This window comes from Rutidosis leptorrhynchoides, chromosome 9, assembly GCF_046630445.1.
Source record: "Rutidosis leptorrhynchoides isolate AG116_Rl617_1_P2 chromosome 9, CSIRO_AGI_Rlap_v1, whole genome shotgun sequence".
NCBI lineage: Eukaryota > Viridiplantae > Streptophyta > Magnoliopsida > Asterales > Asteraceae > Rutidosis > Rutidosis leptorrhynchoides.
The window spans coordinates 58830582-58848932 of record NC_092341.1 but is presented as its reverse complement, the minus strand read 5'-3'; the positions used below and the strand labels follow the sequence as shown (position 1 = coordinate 58848932).

Sequence of the window (18351 nt, the reverse complement as noted above, 5' to 3'; positions counted from 1 at the left end):
TATACCCAGTGTGTAATTTCATTTTTTATTGTTTCTTATGTTCACTTATGAGTTACTGTTATTAATTAATTTAATTGGTATATAAAAATAAAAACGTTAACGATAATAGCTGATTAAATCCATGTTGAAAAGGGCTTGATAGGTTTCTTGATGCATTGTTACTATTAAAATCCTATCGATAAAAAATGCAAGTTGGTGTCGGAATTTAAATGAAATAGTGATTTAGCGCAAAATGTAAAAAAGCTTGGTGTAAGCTATAAATACCAAGCCACCTCCTTACAATTACCGAGTCATTTCCCATTTCACACACACTTTGAATGTGTTTTCCTAAAATCCTCTATAGCATTTTGTCAAAAGTTATGTTTTGAATTGTTAAATCGCAACTAATCAATTTTCAAATCTTAGTTGCCAAACACTAATTTTTAATTATTTATGTTTTGTAGTCGTGATAATCAAAAAATCACTAACAAAACGCAGAATTAATACAATTTTGATATTGACTCCAACAACAAATCATTTTAAACAATTCACTGATTTAAGTTACATGGTTTCGTTTATATTCATATTCATCAATCTATCATATTCTTTTCATTCGCAAAAATAACGAAAACTATATAAGTACGGAAAATGTTTTTGAATAAAAAACGTCTTCAACAAAGGATACAACGATAGAAACTCCAATAAGGCTCGTACCTAAAAAACGGCAAACTTACAAACTATAAATACCGAGCCTCATCTTGAATCAAACCGAAATACAACCGGATAATAAACAACACATTCAATAAACTAACAATGACACCAAATGAAAAAATGAGAAAGACGCTAGAAAGTGTGATGCCAAGAATACGAACTCGAATGTCTTTGATGAACAACCTGAATTCTTCCATCTTTATGCCTTGAACCAATATTGTGTTCCTCTGTTGGTGATTTTTATTATTAAGTGATTTACTAAGGATCTCGCGAGGATTAATAAGAAAAACATTAACCGGTTCGCTCTTCTCGACCATACTCGTCATCATATCATCAAAAGCCGTGAACTAGGGATGGCAATGGATCGGATATGGATCGGGTGAGGCCGTATCCATATCCATATCCATTTATTTTTTTTAGTTTTCATCCATCCATATCCATATCCGTCGGGTGAAGCGGGTTAATGGATAATTATCCATATCCGTTTAAATTTATCTTATTTTTAATAATTATAAGCGGTGGTTCATTATATACGATCAAAAGTAATATTTTTTAATAGTTTATGCGACCGAAAGTGACATTTTTACTAATCTATATAACAAATATTCAATAAATAGCCTATTAAATGTGTAAAGATATCGACATGTAAGTTGCTTACTTTTAGTTACATGGAATCACATTTAAACCACCAAAGTACGATAAATACATTTAAATTAAACAAAACAAAATATAAGAATAAAGTTATATTTTTAGAGAAAATATAACGAAAGATGAATATGAATATAATTAATGAAATATCACTACATAAATGATACTAATTTGAGTGATAAATTTATATATATAGTTTTTTCGGGTGAAAGCGGGTTCATTCATGGATGAAATTTTTTCGTCCATATCCATATCCATTTAGATCGTCCATATCCACGAATAATCGGGTGGATCGGATGGATATCCACTGGATCGGGTATCCATTGTCATCCCTACCGTGAACGCATCCTTTGACATTTTACCATTCCCATTTGCCAATGATCCGGAAACGCATCATCTATCCTACTGTTACTACAATCGATCAACCATAAAAACACGAATTTGAAGCTTGATTAAATGCAGTAACATGTATGCATCAAGGTTAAGTCGTGGTAGACTTTTATTTGCAATGCACAAGTTAAAAATGTTCAAATCGTGTTGTTAGATTATGCAACACACAACCATTACGAATCCAATCTTGTTCAAATCGTGTTGTTAGATTAATTGTGAACCATTTAACTTGCGGGCATAGCTCAATGGTTCTCATGTACTTTGTGTCATGTGATAGGGAGAGGTGTTCGATCCTTAGGGATGACATGATTTTCTTTAAACCAATTGAACACCAATAATGGTGGTATATATTGACTCTATATGGAGGTTTTACCGGATTCGTTCACGGACCTCTACCCGGACCACTGCCCGAACGGTTGTGTTCCCGGGTACCGTCGATCGGGTTCGAGTTTCCGCCCGAATGTGCGTGTTACATGCAAAAGATGAGGGTCATTGAAATAAATGATCTACTGATACTAAAAAATCGCCGTTCAAAAAAATATTGTGAACCATTTGTTGCCATTATGATAGCATATAGATGTATGAATATTGACACAGATTTGTTTTCCCAATTTTCTCTATTAAGCTCATCACTAATCATTTTACGATTAACAGAGTAACACAATCACGTTTACAGTTAACTTATAATCTAAAGTCTAAAGCTTAATGTATTTCTAAATCTGAATATGATTTGAACAAGCCTTAAACAAATCACACCACTCAAATCTCTCTCTCAAAAAAAAAAAAAAAAAATACAAAAAAAAATACAAAATCAAAACAATTCTAAAATCTACATTTACCACCCACACATAAGATTTTAAATCAAAACACATTCAATTGCGCATGCACACTGTATCAAGTTAACGATATGGCAGATACATGCACGCTATAACGTGGTGACAAAATGGGCGGGTCAAAACGGGCAACCTCTAAAACCAGCAACTGCAACATTAACGCCGCCACTCAGCTTGGTTCACCTTCACTGAAGTTATAAATAAAAGCCAATTAAGTAGACCAAATTAACACTGGAAAAATTATGACAACAAAAACACACAATCGAAATAATTCACATACCATTTCCATCTCTTGACAACTGTAAAGATCGATCGTTCTTAAGTTTCCCAGTTGTTTGAAGCCTCGGTGAATGTGAAACTTTGGCGTTCGTTAAAGTAGGAAGAGAATATCGTCCATTTAACGTAGTCGGGGTTTCGGGACCATCTTGAACTCTTAGTTTCGCTTTAGCAGAAACTGTTGCAGACATATAACTTGGTACCAATCGTTTTATCTTTAACGGTTCGTTATCCTCCGTTAACTCGCGGTTCATTGGTGCAGATACTCTTCTTCTTGGTTTCTTCCTATCGTTAACTTTTTCATCTTCTTTTTTGTTATTACTTATAATCACTATTTCAGCTTCAGTCTGTTCTATTATTTTTTGAATTTTATGATATGTGCTCTTATTTTCGGTTTCAGTTTCTATCTGAACAGTAGTACTCTCTGAGACAGGGACATTATATGTGCTCTTATTTTCAGTTTCGGTTTTGTTTTCGGTTTCTGTCTGAGCAATAGTACTCGGTAAGACAGGAACGTTGACTTTTCTTAAATTACGTTTGATTCTCTCGAGCACGAGTTCGGGATTTTCTTCAATTAAATTTACCGTTTCATGTAATGAAACCTTTTTCAAAGTTCGCATGGGCTTATCGAATTCAGAAGCGATGATATCCACATTTGTCACTGACAATTTACGACTGTGTTGTTTCTTGGGTGTTGATCGTTGACCAGGTTTTGACTTTGGAAGCAGATGCCAACATCGAGATGTTGACCATCGTTCCAACCAGGATAAAACTGAGTTTGGTTCGTTTGAGTTATAATGAAAGTGTAGCGCCATTGCAGAACGGGACGAAACAGCAATCTGAACAAAAATAGTAACAGATGAGATATGGAAAAATTAAAAAAAAATAAAAAAATAATAATTAAAAAAGACACAAATGTTTGGATGTATTTACTATTTACCTTACGAGCAAAACCATTTGATGATATCTTTAATGTTTGCATAGAAATGGAATTTTCGACTCCAACAGAAGACATGATCTACAAACCAGTTTATTATTAGCCACTAGAAATGTAGAAAAAGAACAATTTTTTATCCTAATATGAATAAAAATTGATTGCTTACAGGACGATTAACTGCAGTGTATTTTGTTTGCACTTCAACCCCAATATTAGAATTTCTTATTTTTCTACCGCGAACAAATGCTTGAAACTTGACAATTTGGAACATGCAGTGCAGAGTTGAAATGGCTTGTCGCCTCACTAAGTGGCCCCGAATAAGTGCTTGCAATCTTACAATACCTTTGAGGGATCGAAGTCCCCGTCGAGCCTTGTTAAAAGTGAAACATATATAAGTACATCTACATTTCGCTCAAAAATCCTTCTATTGAGAATAAGTAGATATGGCCATTTTGACCCATTTCTTTGGGTTGATTCAGATAAAACGTCAACAAGTAAAACCTCGGAAAGCATTATTTTCAAAAAAGTTATACTATCATTGAAAAAAAATTGTTGCACGCTATGTATTTATTTACAATGAAGTGCTTCAAAGCAACCCAAACCAAGCCGCCCCATTTGGTAGCTACCAGTATTGACCTAAACATGTTTGAATCATTACTCAAACTGCACGGCCCACCCATTTGCCACATCTACAGTAAAAGGTGACCAAAACTATAGATAAAATTAGCATGAACTAAATACCAAATAGCCCCTCAAAGCCGTCTGTATGTCTGTAGCAGCTTGTACTTCTCTTATTCTGTGAGAATCATTTTCTTCATTTTGGTTGGGAGGAGCTAATGTTGTTACTTCATCTTGTGAATGATCAGATTGTTGGTCATCATCAATCTTTCTGTCATTCAATTGAGAGACGTTGAGCTGCAGATTTGAATTATCAATCTGATCTAGGGACTCTGGCACTTGTATATCCATTCCCCTTTTCTTCTGTTACATCAGCAAAAAAATTGTGGCTTGTATGCCTTTCTAATGTAAACGTGCGATTAAAGTCAGCAAGAAATCATCATTACCTCCTGATTTGGTTTGGGACGTTTTGATCTCGATGATTTCTTCCCAAATATAAGATTTTTCATCCATTTTCCAGGTGATTTTCCCATTGCTCCAAGGATTGGATTAGTTAAAAAAAATCAGCGACGCATACCCCTGTTTAATCAATACATTACAGCCTAACGCTATGTTTGGTGACGAGCTTATTGGAGCTTTTTGGAGCTTCTAGCTTTTAGCCTTACCGAAAAAACTCATACTTAATAAAAAAGTTCCGTTTGGTTAGAGAAGTATAAAGCTTTTAGAAAGGGAGAAAAAGCTAAAAGCTACTTTAGAAAGGGAGAAAAAGTTAAAAACTAGTTTTTTGTTATTTAACTCTTTATTTAGCACATTCAGCTACTCTGTCAAACAATAAAATATATTTAAAAAATTAAAAGCTATCAGCTAACAGTTAACAACTACAACCTACTGTAAAAGGTACCAGCTACCCGCTGGTTTTGCCAAACATACCCTAAAGCCGTGTGTTTTGAAGCAATAGATATATGTAAAATGATGTTGAATGACAAGAAAATGTTTGTGGAACCATTCAGAATTCAACACATTTGTTTGTGTACTGCTATTTGAATGATTCAACACTATTCATCATTCATCGTGTTTGTTTGTAACATACAAATAACAAATGATGTTGAATGAAAAGAAAATGTGTGTTAAACAATCAAGAGAGTTGAAATACTCTCTTAATTATTCAAACACCTCTAATTCCTTTAAATACCATCCTTAAACTATATCTTCAACAATTATCAAACAACTATATATATTATATTTATTTGTTCATGTAAAAGAACAATATGATCATTTTACATCATCATTTATAGTGTTCATTCTTGTAGTGTTCAATGATTAGGTTATTGGGAATAAGAACCTTATACATTACAATATGTGTTATAAGCAAGGTTGTAAAAGACGCGAGTCGGGGACGCATCAGCCATGCCTAAAAAAATGACGCGTCGGACGTAACGGGCGTTGACTAACGTTGACTTTTTAAAATAGTTTTATTAAATATATATTTATATATAATATTATATAGATCGAATCTTAAAATATAAAGTATATTTACAATAAACATGGACAATTAACAATTATTAATAATATTACAAAAAAAAAAAAAAAATTGACCGATTTTGACCGACTTTGACCGACTTTTTTCCGAATTTGACGGACTTTTTCTGACGACCGACTTTTTACCTTTGACCGACTTCTTAGCAACGACGCATCGGCCATGCCGTAAAAACGACGCGTCGGGCAAGTCGGCCGACTTTTGCAACACTAGTTATAAGTCAGCCATATGTTTCCAGTTTTATGCAAACAAACAAGTATACAAAACATACCTAATCAACTTGATGCCGTTCAAAACCCTAAATTCTCGATTCCTGGCACACACATTACAAGCAAAATAAATAAATCATAAACATGCGTTACTTTACTTATTCAAATGGTAAATATGAAGTAGAACCTAATTGCATAAAACAATGTAGTACCATTAACTGCTGATGAACATTGAACAATAAGAAGCATGAATTTGAAAGAAATGGAAGTTGTAACAATCCTTGTGCACACACTGTAAATAGGTGCGTTTTTAGTGTGGTGTTGGAGGAAACGGAATAATGAAGGTGTTGGAGAATATGGTAAGTGCGGTGTGGGTGTTTAATAATGGCCGTTGATTAGTCACGTGATGAATGATTGTAAGATGTAATCGACGGCTGAGATTGAAAGGGGAGTAGAGTAGCTTGGGAGTGAGATTAGAGATAATTAAAAGGCAAGAATGATTCCCGTGCCGTGCGATTCCCGTATTGTAGGGACATTTTGTCTGACGCGATCCGCGTGGGCTGGACCATATCCTACTACTGTGCATTCGTAAATAGTAGAATTGTAATTGCATTATTTTTATAAGGTTTTGTTTAGGACTATGGTCTCATAAGTCATAACCAATGTTCACGATGTTATTTTGATTTGTTTCAAATCAAGTTCAAACCAATTAAAAAGGTTTTAGTTGAGAGATGATATTTGTTTGATAAAGAGTGAGATTACTAGGTGATGTTTGGTTCGAGGATTTCAAATCTTAGAATTTCAAATTCTAGAAGATTTGAAATCTTGAAGGATTTAAAAACTATAGATTTAAAATCCTATCATCTGTTCGGTTGGAGGATTTGAAATCCCACGATACGCAATCCAATCAAAACAAGTTTTGACCAACATTAACATTACGTTTATGTCTTACATTTGTTTTTTACTTTTTATGTATACGTGAAATGAAAAATTTAATGCAAATCTAAATCCTGATACGTGAAACCAAAAACAGAAACACAAAACTAAAAACTAAAACTCGAAATTGGTCACTAAAAACTAAAACACAAATCTAAAAGCTGAAACTCAAAGCTGAAAACTAAAACATGAAATGCGATAATGAATACTGAAATACGAGTTGTAAAGATGAAACCAACTAAATGTTGAAACGTGAAACTCAAACTGAAATGCGCAAATAAAAATCGAAAACTGAAATGCGAAACTGAAATTTTGAAAATGCAAAATTGAAAACTGAAACACAAAACAGAAAAGTGAAACATAGGAATACTTCACCAACACAAAGGATTTTGAAATCATTCGTCTATGGGATTTCATGGGATTTGAAATGCAAATCTCTCTATCAAACATGGGATTTGAAATAAAAATCCCACGAAATTTCACGAACCAAACGCCCCTAGAATTTTTTAAAATTTTATGCATTTTCAAAAAGATATTTTATTCTTTGTATTAGGGTGCGTATGGTTCGTGGGATTTTATGAGATTCATATGAATATGCATTTCAAATCCCATAAAATCTTATGTTTGGTTAGACTATTTCAAATATCTTGTAACTTTAAAATTCCATGTGGAACGGATTTATAAATCCTTTGAAGTAGTGAAGGGTTTGAAATCTTATGTTTCGAATCTTTTATGTTATACATTTTACGAATTACGTTTTACGTTTTCGTATTCGATTTACGTTTTATGTATTACGTATTATGTTTTACGTGTTACGTTCACGTAGTATGTTTACATTTTACGTGTTACGTTGACTTTTTACGTATTACGTTAAGTTTTGCGTTTAAGTTTTAGATTTGTAAATTATTTTTACGTTTATGTTTTAGCTAATGATTTACGTTTACGTTTTAAGTTTTAGTTCATGTTTTACATTTACGATATAGATTTTATGTTTCACATTTACGTATTACGTTTACGTTTTACATATGACATGATGTTTATGTTTTACGTTTGCGTATTATGTTTTAGTTAACGATTTACGTTCACGTTTTAAGTTTTAGTTCATGTTTTACATTTTACAATTTATGTTTTACATTTACGTATTACGTATTACGTTTATGTTTTACGTCTTACGTTTATGTATTACGCTTTACGTTTACGTTTTGTGTGTATGTTATACATTTGTTATTTACGTTTTAGTTAACGGTTTACGTTTAGTTTATATGTTATAATTTACATTTTACGATTACCTTTATGTTTTACTTAACGTTTATGTTTTACGTTTACATTTACGATTATCAGTCATGTGTACGTTCTAAATTTTGTGTTCATGTTTTGCATTCACGTTTTATATTACGTTTACGTTTTACGTTTTACATTTTACATTTTACATTTTTGCGTTTAAGTTTTACATATCCAGGAATTTCAAATCTCCAAACCAAACACATGATAGAATTTTAAATTCCGAGATTTCAAATTATTTAGGATTTTAAATCCCATAGGATTTCAAATTCTGGAAATTTCAAATCCGTGAACCAAACACCACCTTAGTGTTTTTTTTTTTTTAGTGTACTTTAATGACCCGTCAAAGTACACTTGACGACCATCGTTTTCTTGGTCCCACAGCTTGATCATAACTCTATATAAATTTAATAAATAACCTTGCATTCTTTATTTAATAATGATTTTCTATAAAGGAAACCTATCAAAATATGTAAGTTTAGAAAAACTATACATTATTACTTAACCAAAAGTTGACCAAAACAAAGTCAACAACATCCACTAATAAATGTATCAAAATAGAATGCAAGCTATTGTTTAACAAAAGCTGCCATCACAAATATGCAGACTCTCTAATCACAGCGGAAGCAATCTATCATGAACCTGAGAATAAAACATGCGAGTAACTGTCAACAAAAATGTTGAGTGAATTATAGGTTTAACATTACAAACAATATTTAATTTAAACCATAAAAATTTATGTTTGAAAACATAAAAACTCCTTTTTGGACCACAAAATTATATGCTAGAAAACATATAATAAAACATTATTCCATTTTCCGTGAGCCACCTGGTAACCACTTAACCCTTTATTTACCCTTGCCAAACACAATAAATAATATACACCGAACAAGTGTATCTTCAACTAAATACGACGTACTAAACATTTCGATTATAAATTGCTAGCGCGACTAGCTCGAAATGGGGTTGTCAAACCCGATAGATCTATCCGTAGAATTCGCGTTCACCGGTAGAAACCAGTGATTACAGTTACCAGACTAGGGAATATTTTTGTTCAACTCACAATGAATAATTTAAACCAACTTCCACATGTGTCCAAAATATAAAATAAATTGCATGTATTCTCATCCCAAAAGATTTAAAATAGAAAGATGGGACTATAACTCACCTTAAATAGCAAACAAAGTAACCACACAAATATGCGAACAGCAAATGAAGTAAAGTGATCAGGAATGATCACAACGCCGACCTATAAATAAAGCAGGTCGATATAAATAACTAACTTAGGTCAAGTCTTAATATGATAGCTATTGTACATGTTGCAAGTAGACATAGAACAACACTCAACATGCATCGATTTGATCGGAACAGCGTACGGACACACAATTTCTATTTTTAGAAAGTTTCTATTTTTAGCAGGTTTCCATTTTTGAAAAGTTTCTATTTTAGGAAAGTTTCTATTTTTGGAAAGTTTCTATTTTTGGAAAGTTTCCAAATTTAGAAAGTTGATATTTTAGGAAAGTTTATAAGTTAGGAAAGTTTCCTTAATTAGAAAGTCAATAAAAGTCAATTGAAAGTCAAAGTCAACCGAAAGTCAACTCAAAAGTCAACCTTGGTCAAACATAGTCAACGTTAATTTTAAAAGTGTAAGTTATAATAATAATGTAAGTTATAATGTTTATTAAAGTTAAATATGTCTAATTATGTCATAACATAAGTTTAATGAAATTAAAATGAATTATTAAAGTTAATATAAGTTTAAATGATATAATTAATATAACATAAGTATTTAATTAATTAATTAAATATTAGTCATAATATAAATATTATTAATTAATAATAAATTTTAAATCATATCATAAGTATTATTAATTAATAATGAATTATTAATCATATCATAAGTTTCTAATTATAATTATTAAATCATAAGTATTTAATAATTAAATTATAATTAAATAATAACCAAGTCTTATAATAATTAAATAATTATTTAATCCTTATTATAAGTCTTATTATAATAATCTCATAATATAAGTTTAATACTTATCATAAGTATTTCTCATTAATAATAAAAGTATTATTAATCATATGTTTAATTAAAAGGTTAATTAAATCATAGGTAATAATTAATTGATATAATAAATATATATCATAAGTCTTAAATAATAATAATTACTTTTTATATCATAAGTAATTAGATGATAATGAATTTCATTATTTATATCATAAGTTTAATAATTAATCATAAGTTTAAAATCAAAAGTTCATCGGGTCGTATCTTGAGCCCCGGGTGTCGGTTTTCGGCGAGCCTTACATATATCTCCGCCTAATCAAACCACCCGACACTTTGGTACACTCAAGAACACACCAATAACAGGCCACAAGTTGTGGTGATCAGCCATGACACCACTTGAAACTTTAATTCAATTAAAATCGTGTTTTAGACGTAACGGGTGATTCGTGGCTCGGATTTAGATGACCCGAACATGAGAGTTCGTCCCATAATTGATCCTAACACACTAACATACCCTAAAGTCACCAAACATGGTCACAAAGTCGGACCAAATATGGTTCATACCAATATCACACTTCAATCTTAACAAAATATCATTTTGATCATATATAGGGCTCCGGAAATCGAAACGACATGAATTCGGAGTCTAAAATTAATGTCTTGATGAGAGGAACTCATATAACTACTTTATTTTAACTTTTATATCAGTCACAATATCATAAGTACACGAAATAGCTGCTGTCCCAATTTTATCAAACCGAAAACATGTGTTTACGAGTAATTCTATGCATACAAACACCATCACAACAACAAGTAATCATCATCATACTATTAAAATAGACATCAAATACAGAAAAATAAAGAAAAATTAAAAGTTTTAGGGTTAGGGTTTATACCCTAATCAAGAATTGATTTATATGAAAGCGTAGAGAAGAACGGGAGCAATCCGATTATGTAAAAAGCCCTGTGATCCAAGCTTGATTTGATGATGAATGATGGTGATGTTGGTGCTGTAGGTGACGGCCAAAGAAGCAAGGAGGAGGAGAAAAAAATAAAATGGTTGTTAGGTTAGAATGAGATGGATTTTGTGGTTTTGATCAAAATAATCACAAGTTACAAGGAATGGAAAAACCAACCCCTCCCTTAGGAGGTCTGGACGAAAATGGTATGGGGCGGGCCCCATATGGCCCAAATTTGATAAATGAAGGAACTCTTGTGGCCCAAATGCCTGAACGAAACCCGAAACGCGAAAACACCGCTACGCGATTAAATAATCGGAGAGATAACGCACACGCGACAAATAAAATATATATAAATGCTATATATAATCATATGACATTAAAATATCATATTTAAAATAATTAGGATTTAAAAATCCCAAAAGCTCGACCGTTGGTTTGAAAACCGAAAAGATTCGCCGAATAGAAATCCGCGACACGTAGAAACGTACGATTTAGAATATGAATACAAATATTCATTTAACACATAATAATTAATATATTATTACAAAAATAATAATATAGGTCATAGAAATGACGTGGCACGAATAACAGTTAACAGTCGTTAAATAATTAACGATAAAAGATAACGGAAAAAGTAGGGTCGTTACAGTACCTTCCCGTTACGGAAATTTCGTCCCGAAATTTAAGCAGGTGCAGGGGTTTCCTCATCATTTGGAAACAAATGCGGGTACTTCTGCCTCATCTGACCTTCACGCTCCCAAGTGAACTAGGGATCGCGTCTGACGTTCCATCTAACTCGAACAATAGGAATTCTACTCTGCTTAAGAGTCTTAACCTCTCGATCCATAATCTCGACAGGTTCCTCAATAAAATGGAGTTGTTTATCAACATGAAGTTCCTCCAGAGGAATAGTCTTATAGGCCTCGACCAAACACTTCTTTAAATTCAATACATGAAAAACGTCATGAACAGCACTGAGTTCTTGTGGCAATTTCAAACGATAAGCCACGGGTCTAACTCTCTCAATAATCTCAAACGGTCCAACAAAATGAGGACTCAACTTTCCCCTTTTACCAAAACGTATTACGCCCTTTCAAGGTGATACTTTCAACATGATAAGATCACCAACTTGAAATTCTAAATCTTTTCTTCTAACATCGGCATAACTCTTTTGCCGACTCCTGGCGATTCTTAACCTTTCTTTGATCTGTACGATATTCTTGGTAGTCTCATGAATAATCTCTGGGCCTGTGAGTTGAGCATTCCCAACTTCATTCCAGCAGACATGAGACCTACACTTTCTACCATACAGAGCTTCAAACAGTGCGGCTTTAATACTTGCATGATAACTGTTGTTATAAGAAAATTCAGCTAGCGGCAAATATCTATCCCACCCATTACCAAAATCAATAACACACGCTCGTAACATATCTTCTAACGTTTGAATGGTCCTTTCATTCTGACCATCCGTCTGAGGATGATAAGCGGTGCTCATATCTAACTTAGTTCCCAAGGCTTCCTGTAAGGACTGCCAAAACCTCTATGTAAATCAACTGTCTTGGTCCAAAATAATCGATACGGGAACACCATGTCTCGAAACAATCTCCTTCAAATACAAACGAGTAAGCCTCTTCATTGAATCTGTTTCCTTAATTAGCAAGAAATGAGTTGACTTAGTGAGTCGGTCAACAATCACCCAAATGGTATCATAACCACCCACAACTCTCGGTAACTTCGTAATAAAATCCATCGTAATACCTTCCCACTTCCACTCGGGAATCTCAGGTTGCACCAAAAGTCCAGACGGTTTCTGATGTTCAGCTTTAACCTTAGCACAGGTCAAACACTTAGCCACATACGTAGCCACATCAGCCTTCAAATGAGGCCGCCAATACAACTCCTTAAGATCATGATACATCTTTCCTGAACCAGGAATGAATAGAGTACGTAGACTTATGAGCCTCATCTAAAACAAGTTGTCGCAGATCACCAAACTTCGGAACCCAAAGGCGTCCCGTAAAATATCGAGTACCATCGGTCCGTACCTCTAACTGTTTACTCAAGCCTCGTACCTTCCCGTTACAAAATTCTCCTCCTTCAAAGCTTCTTGTTGTGCCTCAAGAATCTGCCTTGAGAGGTTTGTTCGAATTGTCATATTCAAGGCTCTAAACCTGCCAGGTTCAGCCATTTCTTTACGACTTAACGCATCGGCCACAACGTTGGCCTTTCTCGGATGATATAAAAGTTCACAATCATAATCATTCAACGTCTCAATCCATCTTTGTTGCCTCATATTCAACTGTTTCTGATCAAGGATATGTTGAAGACTTTTGTGATCAGTGTACACAGTACTTTTGACCCCATATAAGTAATGTCTCCAATTCTTGAGTGCAAACACAATAGCTCCCAATTCTACATCATGGATTGTATAATTCTGTTCATGAATCTTCAACTGACGTGACGCGTAAGCAATGACTTTCTTTCGTTGCATCAAAACACAACCAAAGTCTTGACACGAAGCATCACAATAGATAACAAAATCATCATTACCCTCAGGTAGTGATAATATCGGTGCAGAAGTTAACTTCTTCTTTAGAGTTTGGAAAGCAGACTCTTGTTCACTCTTCCACTCGTACTTCTTCCCCTTATGCGTTAAAGCAGTTAGAGGTTTCGCTACTCATGAAAAATCTTGAATGAACCTTCTATAATAGCCTGCTAATCCTAGAAACTTGCGAATTTGAGTAGGAGTTTTTGGAATTCCCCACTTTTCAATTGCCCCAATCTTGGCAGGATCAACTTGTATTTCCTGTTTACTAACAATATGTCCAAGGAATTGAACTTCTCTTAACCAGAAAGCACACTTAGAGAACTTAGCGTACAACTCTTCTTTTCTCAATAAATCAAGCACTAACTTCAAATTTTCCTCGTGCTCTTCATCACTCTTGAAATAAATAAGGATGTCGTTGATGAAAACAATAACGAATTTGTCCAGATAGGGTATACACACATGGTTCATGAGGTCCATGAACACAGCAGGTGCATTGGTTAATCCGAACGACATAACAAGAAATTCATAGTGACCATAACGGGTACGGAAAGCGGCTTTCGAAATATCAGTTTCTTTAGCCCGCAGTTAGTGATAACCGGAACGAAGATCAATCTTAGAATAAACGGACAAACCTTGAAGTTGATCGAACAGATCATCAATTCTCAGAAGAGGGTAACGATTCTTAACCGTAAGCTTGTTCAATTCACGATAATCAATACACCATCGGAACGAACCACCTTTCTTCTTAAACAACAAAACAGGAGCTCCCCAAGGGGATGAACTGGGACGAATGAAATGTAGTTGCAACATTGAAGGAAGAAATATATGGAGTAGTCACATCGGTGGCATAGATATATAAGGCAATTCTCTCAAAGGAAATAACGAAGATCATGGACTTCAAGGTAAATTTTCATTACATTTCCGAAAGGAAGACGTACGAAAGGTGTGATAATTCAACGACAGTGAACTTCATTGTACAATGTGTGAGGAAATCTAGGATTCATCCATATTTTTAAATTTATGTGCGGATGAAAAGAACGCGAATCATGGGTTATAAAGAATGGCCGACTCCAGGTGAGATGAATCTCCAAAAATAATTTCGTGCACCTCAAAGTATTGAATCCTAAAATTGATGTTTACGAGGGTGTTGCGGTTGACAGCGAATATTGAGAGTAGAAACTCTTTAAACGGTCTAGTGTAATATATCCATGATACCCACTATAACAATAGTTGGGGTAGAAACCCACCTAGCACCTTTTCTACAATAGGGTGAGCACCGAGTGTATCCTAGAAAATTGATTTATCGGTCCGCGTTTCGGCCATGTCCAACCATAAGAGGGAAAATTTTATGAACGCGAAGACTCTCGCACAAATTTTATAAAACCGGCATCCAAAGTGGTGTAAGAGTTTTTATCAATGAACTTAATGGTAAGTTTCATCCTTAAACGGAGGATGAGAAGAACTGTGATCCAAACACTCTGTAGAGTAATGCGAAAATTTGATAAAATAAATCAAAGGAGTTTTGAAAAAGCTTTAAATGTTTGATGTGAAAACATAAACGGAACGAAGTTCTTAGTAAATTTAGAAGTATGTACATCGTGTACCATTTTATATAAAACAAATTGACTTAGTCAAACAGCTCAATAAATGAGTGGTTTTAAAATGATTTTGAAGGTATGATTTAGTGTATACTAGCCAAAATAGGTAAGGGTAAATTTATTCATTTGAATCCATACGTACATATTTCCTTACAATTTTTAATTGTTTTTTTTCATATTATTTAATTCCTTTTTAACTAATTAACTAATTAATATAAAATTAATATTATGTTTTTTTTATCTTTTATTGAATAAAATTAATAATTAACTAAATATTAATAAAATATTACATTAATTTAATCAAACATTAAATTAGTAATTAAAATTATAATTATAGTATAGTAATTAAAATTAAAACGTCATAATAAATCAAAATTTAAAATGATTTAAAGCCCTTGATGTTTTAGCAGAGGTATACGAAATAGTTTATATTTTACTAGGAAAAACTATTAAATACGATACAATTTTATACAAGATATTTATTTATTTATAGAATGGATATACTTAAACCTTGCTACAACACTTATAGGCAGTGTACCTAATCGTACAGTAGTGTAGTTTTTAGTAAGTCCGGTTCGTTCCACAGGGAAATCTTTAAACAAAGCTCAACGCTATATTAGTTTACTTTTATAAAAATACAAATATATATATAAGTAATATTATTATTATAAAGGGGGTTTTTACCGTTTAATGACCGGTTTGTCGATTTTAAAACTTTAGTCGCAGTTAAAACCTAATGTAAAATATTAAATAAATAAAAGACTTAATTTAAAACTTAAAGTAAATAACGATAATGAAATTGCGAATAATAAAAGTGCGATAAAATAAACTTGCGATAATTAAAAAGTACGATAATTAAAAGTGCGATTAAATAACAATAAATAAAAATGCGATAATTAGAAGTGCAATTAAATATAAAATAAAGGAAATTAAATATGAAATAAAAGAATTATGCTTATTTAAACTTCCGTAATCATGATGTTTGACGTGTTGATTTTAGTTTTATGCCCATGGGTTAATTGTCCTTTGTCCTGGATTATTTAATATGTCCGTCTGGTTTTTGTCCATAACAGTCCATCAGTCATAAATATAAAGTGCGAGTGTCCTCATCGAATTATTCTTATACCTGAAGTTAAATATTCCAACTAATTGGGGATTCGAATTGTAACAAGGTTTTAATACTTTGTTTAATGAATACACCAGGTTATCGACTGCGTGTAAACCAAGGTTTTACTACTTTGTTAACAATTACACCAATTACCCTTGAATGTAATTTCACCCCTGTTTTAATTATTCTAGTGGCTATTAATCCATTCCTGTGTCCGGTTAAATGAACGATTATTCGTACATATAAATACCCCGCCCATCGTGTCCGATCGAGTGTATATGGTAATTTATAAGGACGCCCAATTGTAAATCTTTATATTAACATTAACAAACTTTCATTTAGTTAAACAAATATAAAGCCCATTAATAGCCCATAGTCTAATTTCTACAAGTGTCGTTCTTTTGTCCAAACCCCAATTATGGTACAAAGCCCAATTACCCAATTTTAGTAATTAGCCCAACATCATGATTACTTCGTTTTAAATAAGCATAATAATAACTTAGCTACGAGACATTAATGTAAAAAGGTTGAACATAACTTACAATGATTAAAAATAGCGTAGCGTTACACGGACAGAATTTCGACTTACACCTTTACAACATTCGCTAACATACCCTTATTATTAGAATTATAATTAAAATTAAAATTAAAATATAAATTATATATATATATTTTACGTATATATGAGAGAAGAGAGAAAAAGATTATGAAAAATGATCAGAATTCGGTTTGCTTTATAGGCAGAGTCGATTTTTGGGGCTCCGCGACTCGCGGTGAAATCCTCTTCAAACTCCGCGAGTCGCGGAGAATGAATTTACAGCTCAGTCCTTGGAGTCTTTCTCTGCCGACGGTTTTTTTTATTTATAAATATAATATATATATAATTAATATAATTAATTATATATTATATTATATTTATATACATAGTTAACTTGTAATTTTTAGTCCGTTGCGTCGAGCGTTAAGAGTTGACTCTGGTCCCGGTTCCGGATTTTCGAACGTCCTTGCGTACAATTTAATATCTTGTACTTTGCGTTTTGAATCTTGTACTCTTGTAATTTCGAGACGTTTCTTATCAATAATTGGAACCTTTTAGATTGTCTTTTGTACTTTTGAGCTTTTTGGTCGTTTGCGTCTTCAATTCGTCGAATCTGTCTTTTGTCTTCACCTTTTATTATTTAAACGAATATCACTTGTAAATAGAATAATTGCAACTAAAAGCTTGTCTTTCTTGAGGAATAATGCTATGAAATATATGTTCGTTTTTAGCATTATCAAATATTCCCACACTTGAGCGTTGCTTGTCCTCAAACAATATTGTCTTGAAATACTAGAATCACTTCTTTATTCTTCACACTTTGTACATCAGTGATTTCTCTACGGCGGTATAAACAATGGTAGTAACGATATGGTTTACAGTCCCACGTGACTATAAAAATTTAGATCCATTAAGGAAATTGGATCTTTATGAAAACATTTGATCTTTTGAAATCTAGTTTTTACCCTAGATAAGTTTTCCGGAATAACCCTTTACCGGTGTTTGCAAAATATTTTTGTGGGTTTGGTGGGTTTCAGATTTGAAAATTTTAGCTCAAAACTTGCGGTTTTGTGTCACCCACTTGCTAACCTTGTATTTGGAAAGCAACACGTCCAGTTTACTTGTCCCGTATATTACCTTTCGGTAAACTACCGTCCGGTTGTAAAGGAAAGCGTTGAACAAGCAACTGTTAAGGCAATGTCCCGTGACATGCTTTTGATTATGGTCT

The 18351-nt window shown here is 33.0% G+C and overlaps 1 protein-coding gene across 1 annotated transcript; it reads right to left on the bottom strand.

Annotated features, from left to right (window-relative positions):
- Positions 1-2468: 2468 nt before the first annotated feature.
- LOC139867457 (protein IQ-DOMAIN 31-like) lies at positions 2469-4976 on the bottom strand. The gene is made up of 6 exons (XM_071855826.1): positions 4839-4976; positions 4516-4755; positions 3941-4144; positions 3778-3855; positions 2842-3676; positions 2469-2749 (listed from the first exon to the last, which is right to left on the bottom strand). Exons 1-6 carry the CDS (start codon positions 4923-4925, stop codon positions 2718-2720), a joined length of 1476 nt encoding a protein of 491 aa, XP_071711927.1. The 5' UTR covers positions 4926-4976; the 3' UTR covers positions 2469-2717.
- Between the last annotated feature and the right edge of the window lie 13375 nt (positions 4977-18351).

Coding starts and splice junctions, on each gene's coding strand:
- LOC139867457 (XM_071855826.1), bottom strand. CDS start 4,925: ATGGGAAAATCACCTGGAAAATGGATGAAAAATCTTATATTTGGGAAG. Junction 3,677..3,777: donor CAAATGGTTTTGCTCGTAAG/GTAAATAGTAAA, acceptor ATTTTTGTTCAG/ATTGCTGTTTCGTCCCGTTC. Junction 2,750..2,841: donor GTTGTCAAGAGATGGAAATG/GTATGTGAATTA, acceptor TTATAACTTCAG/TGAAGGTGAACCAAGCTGAG.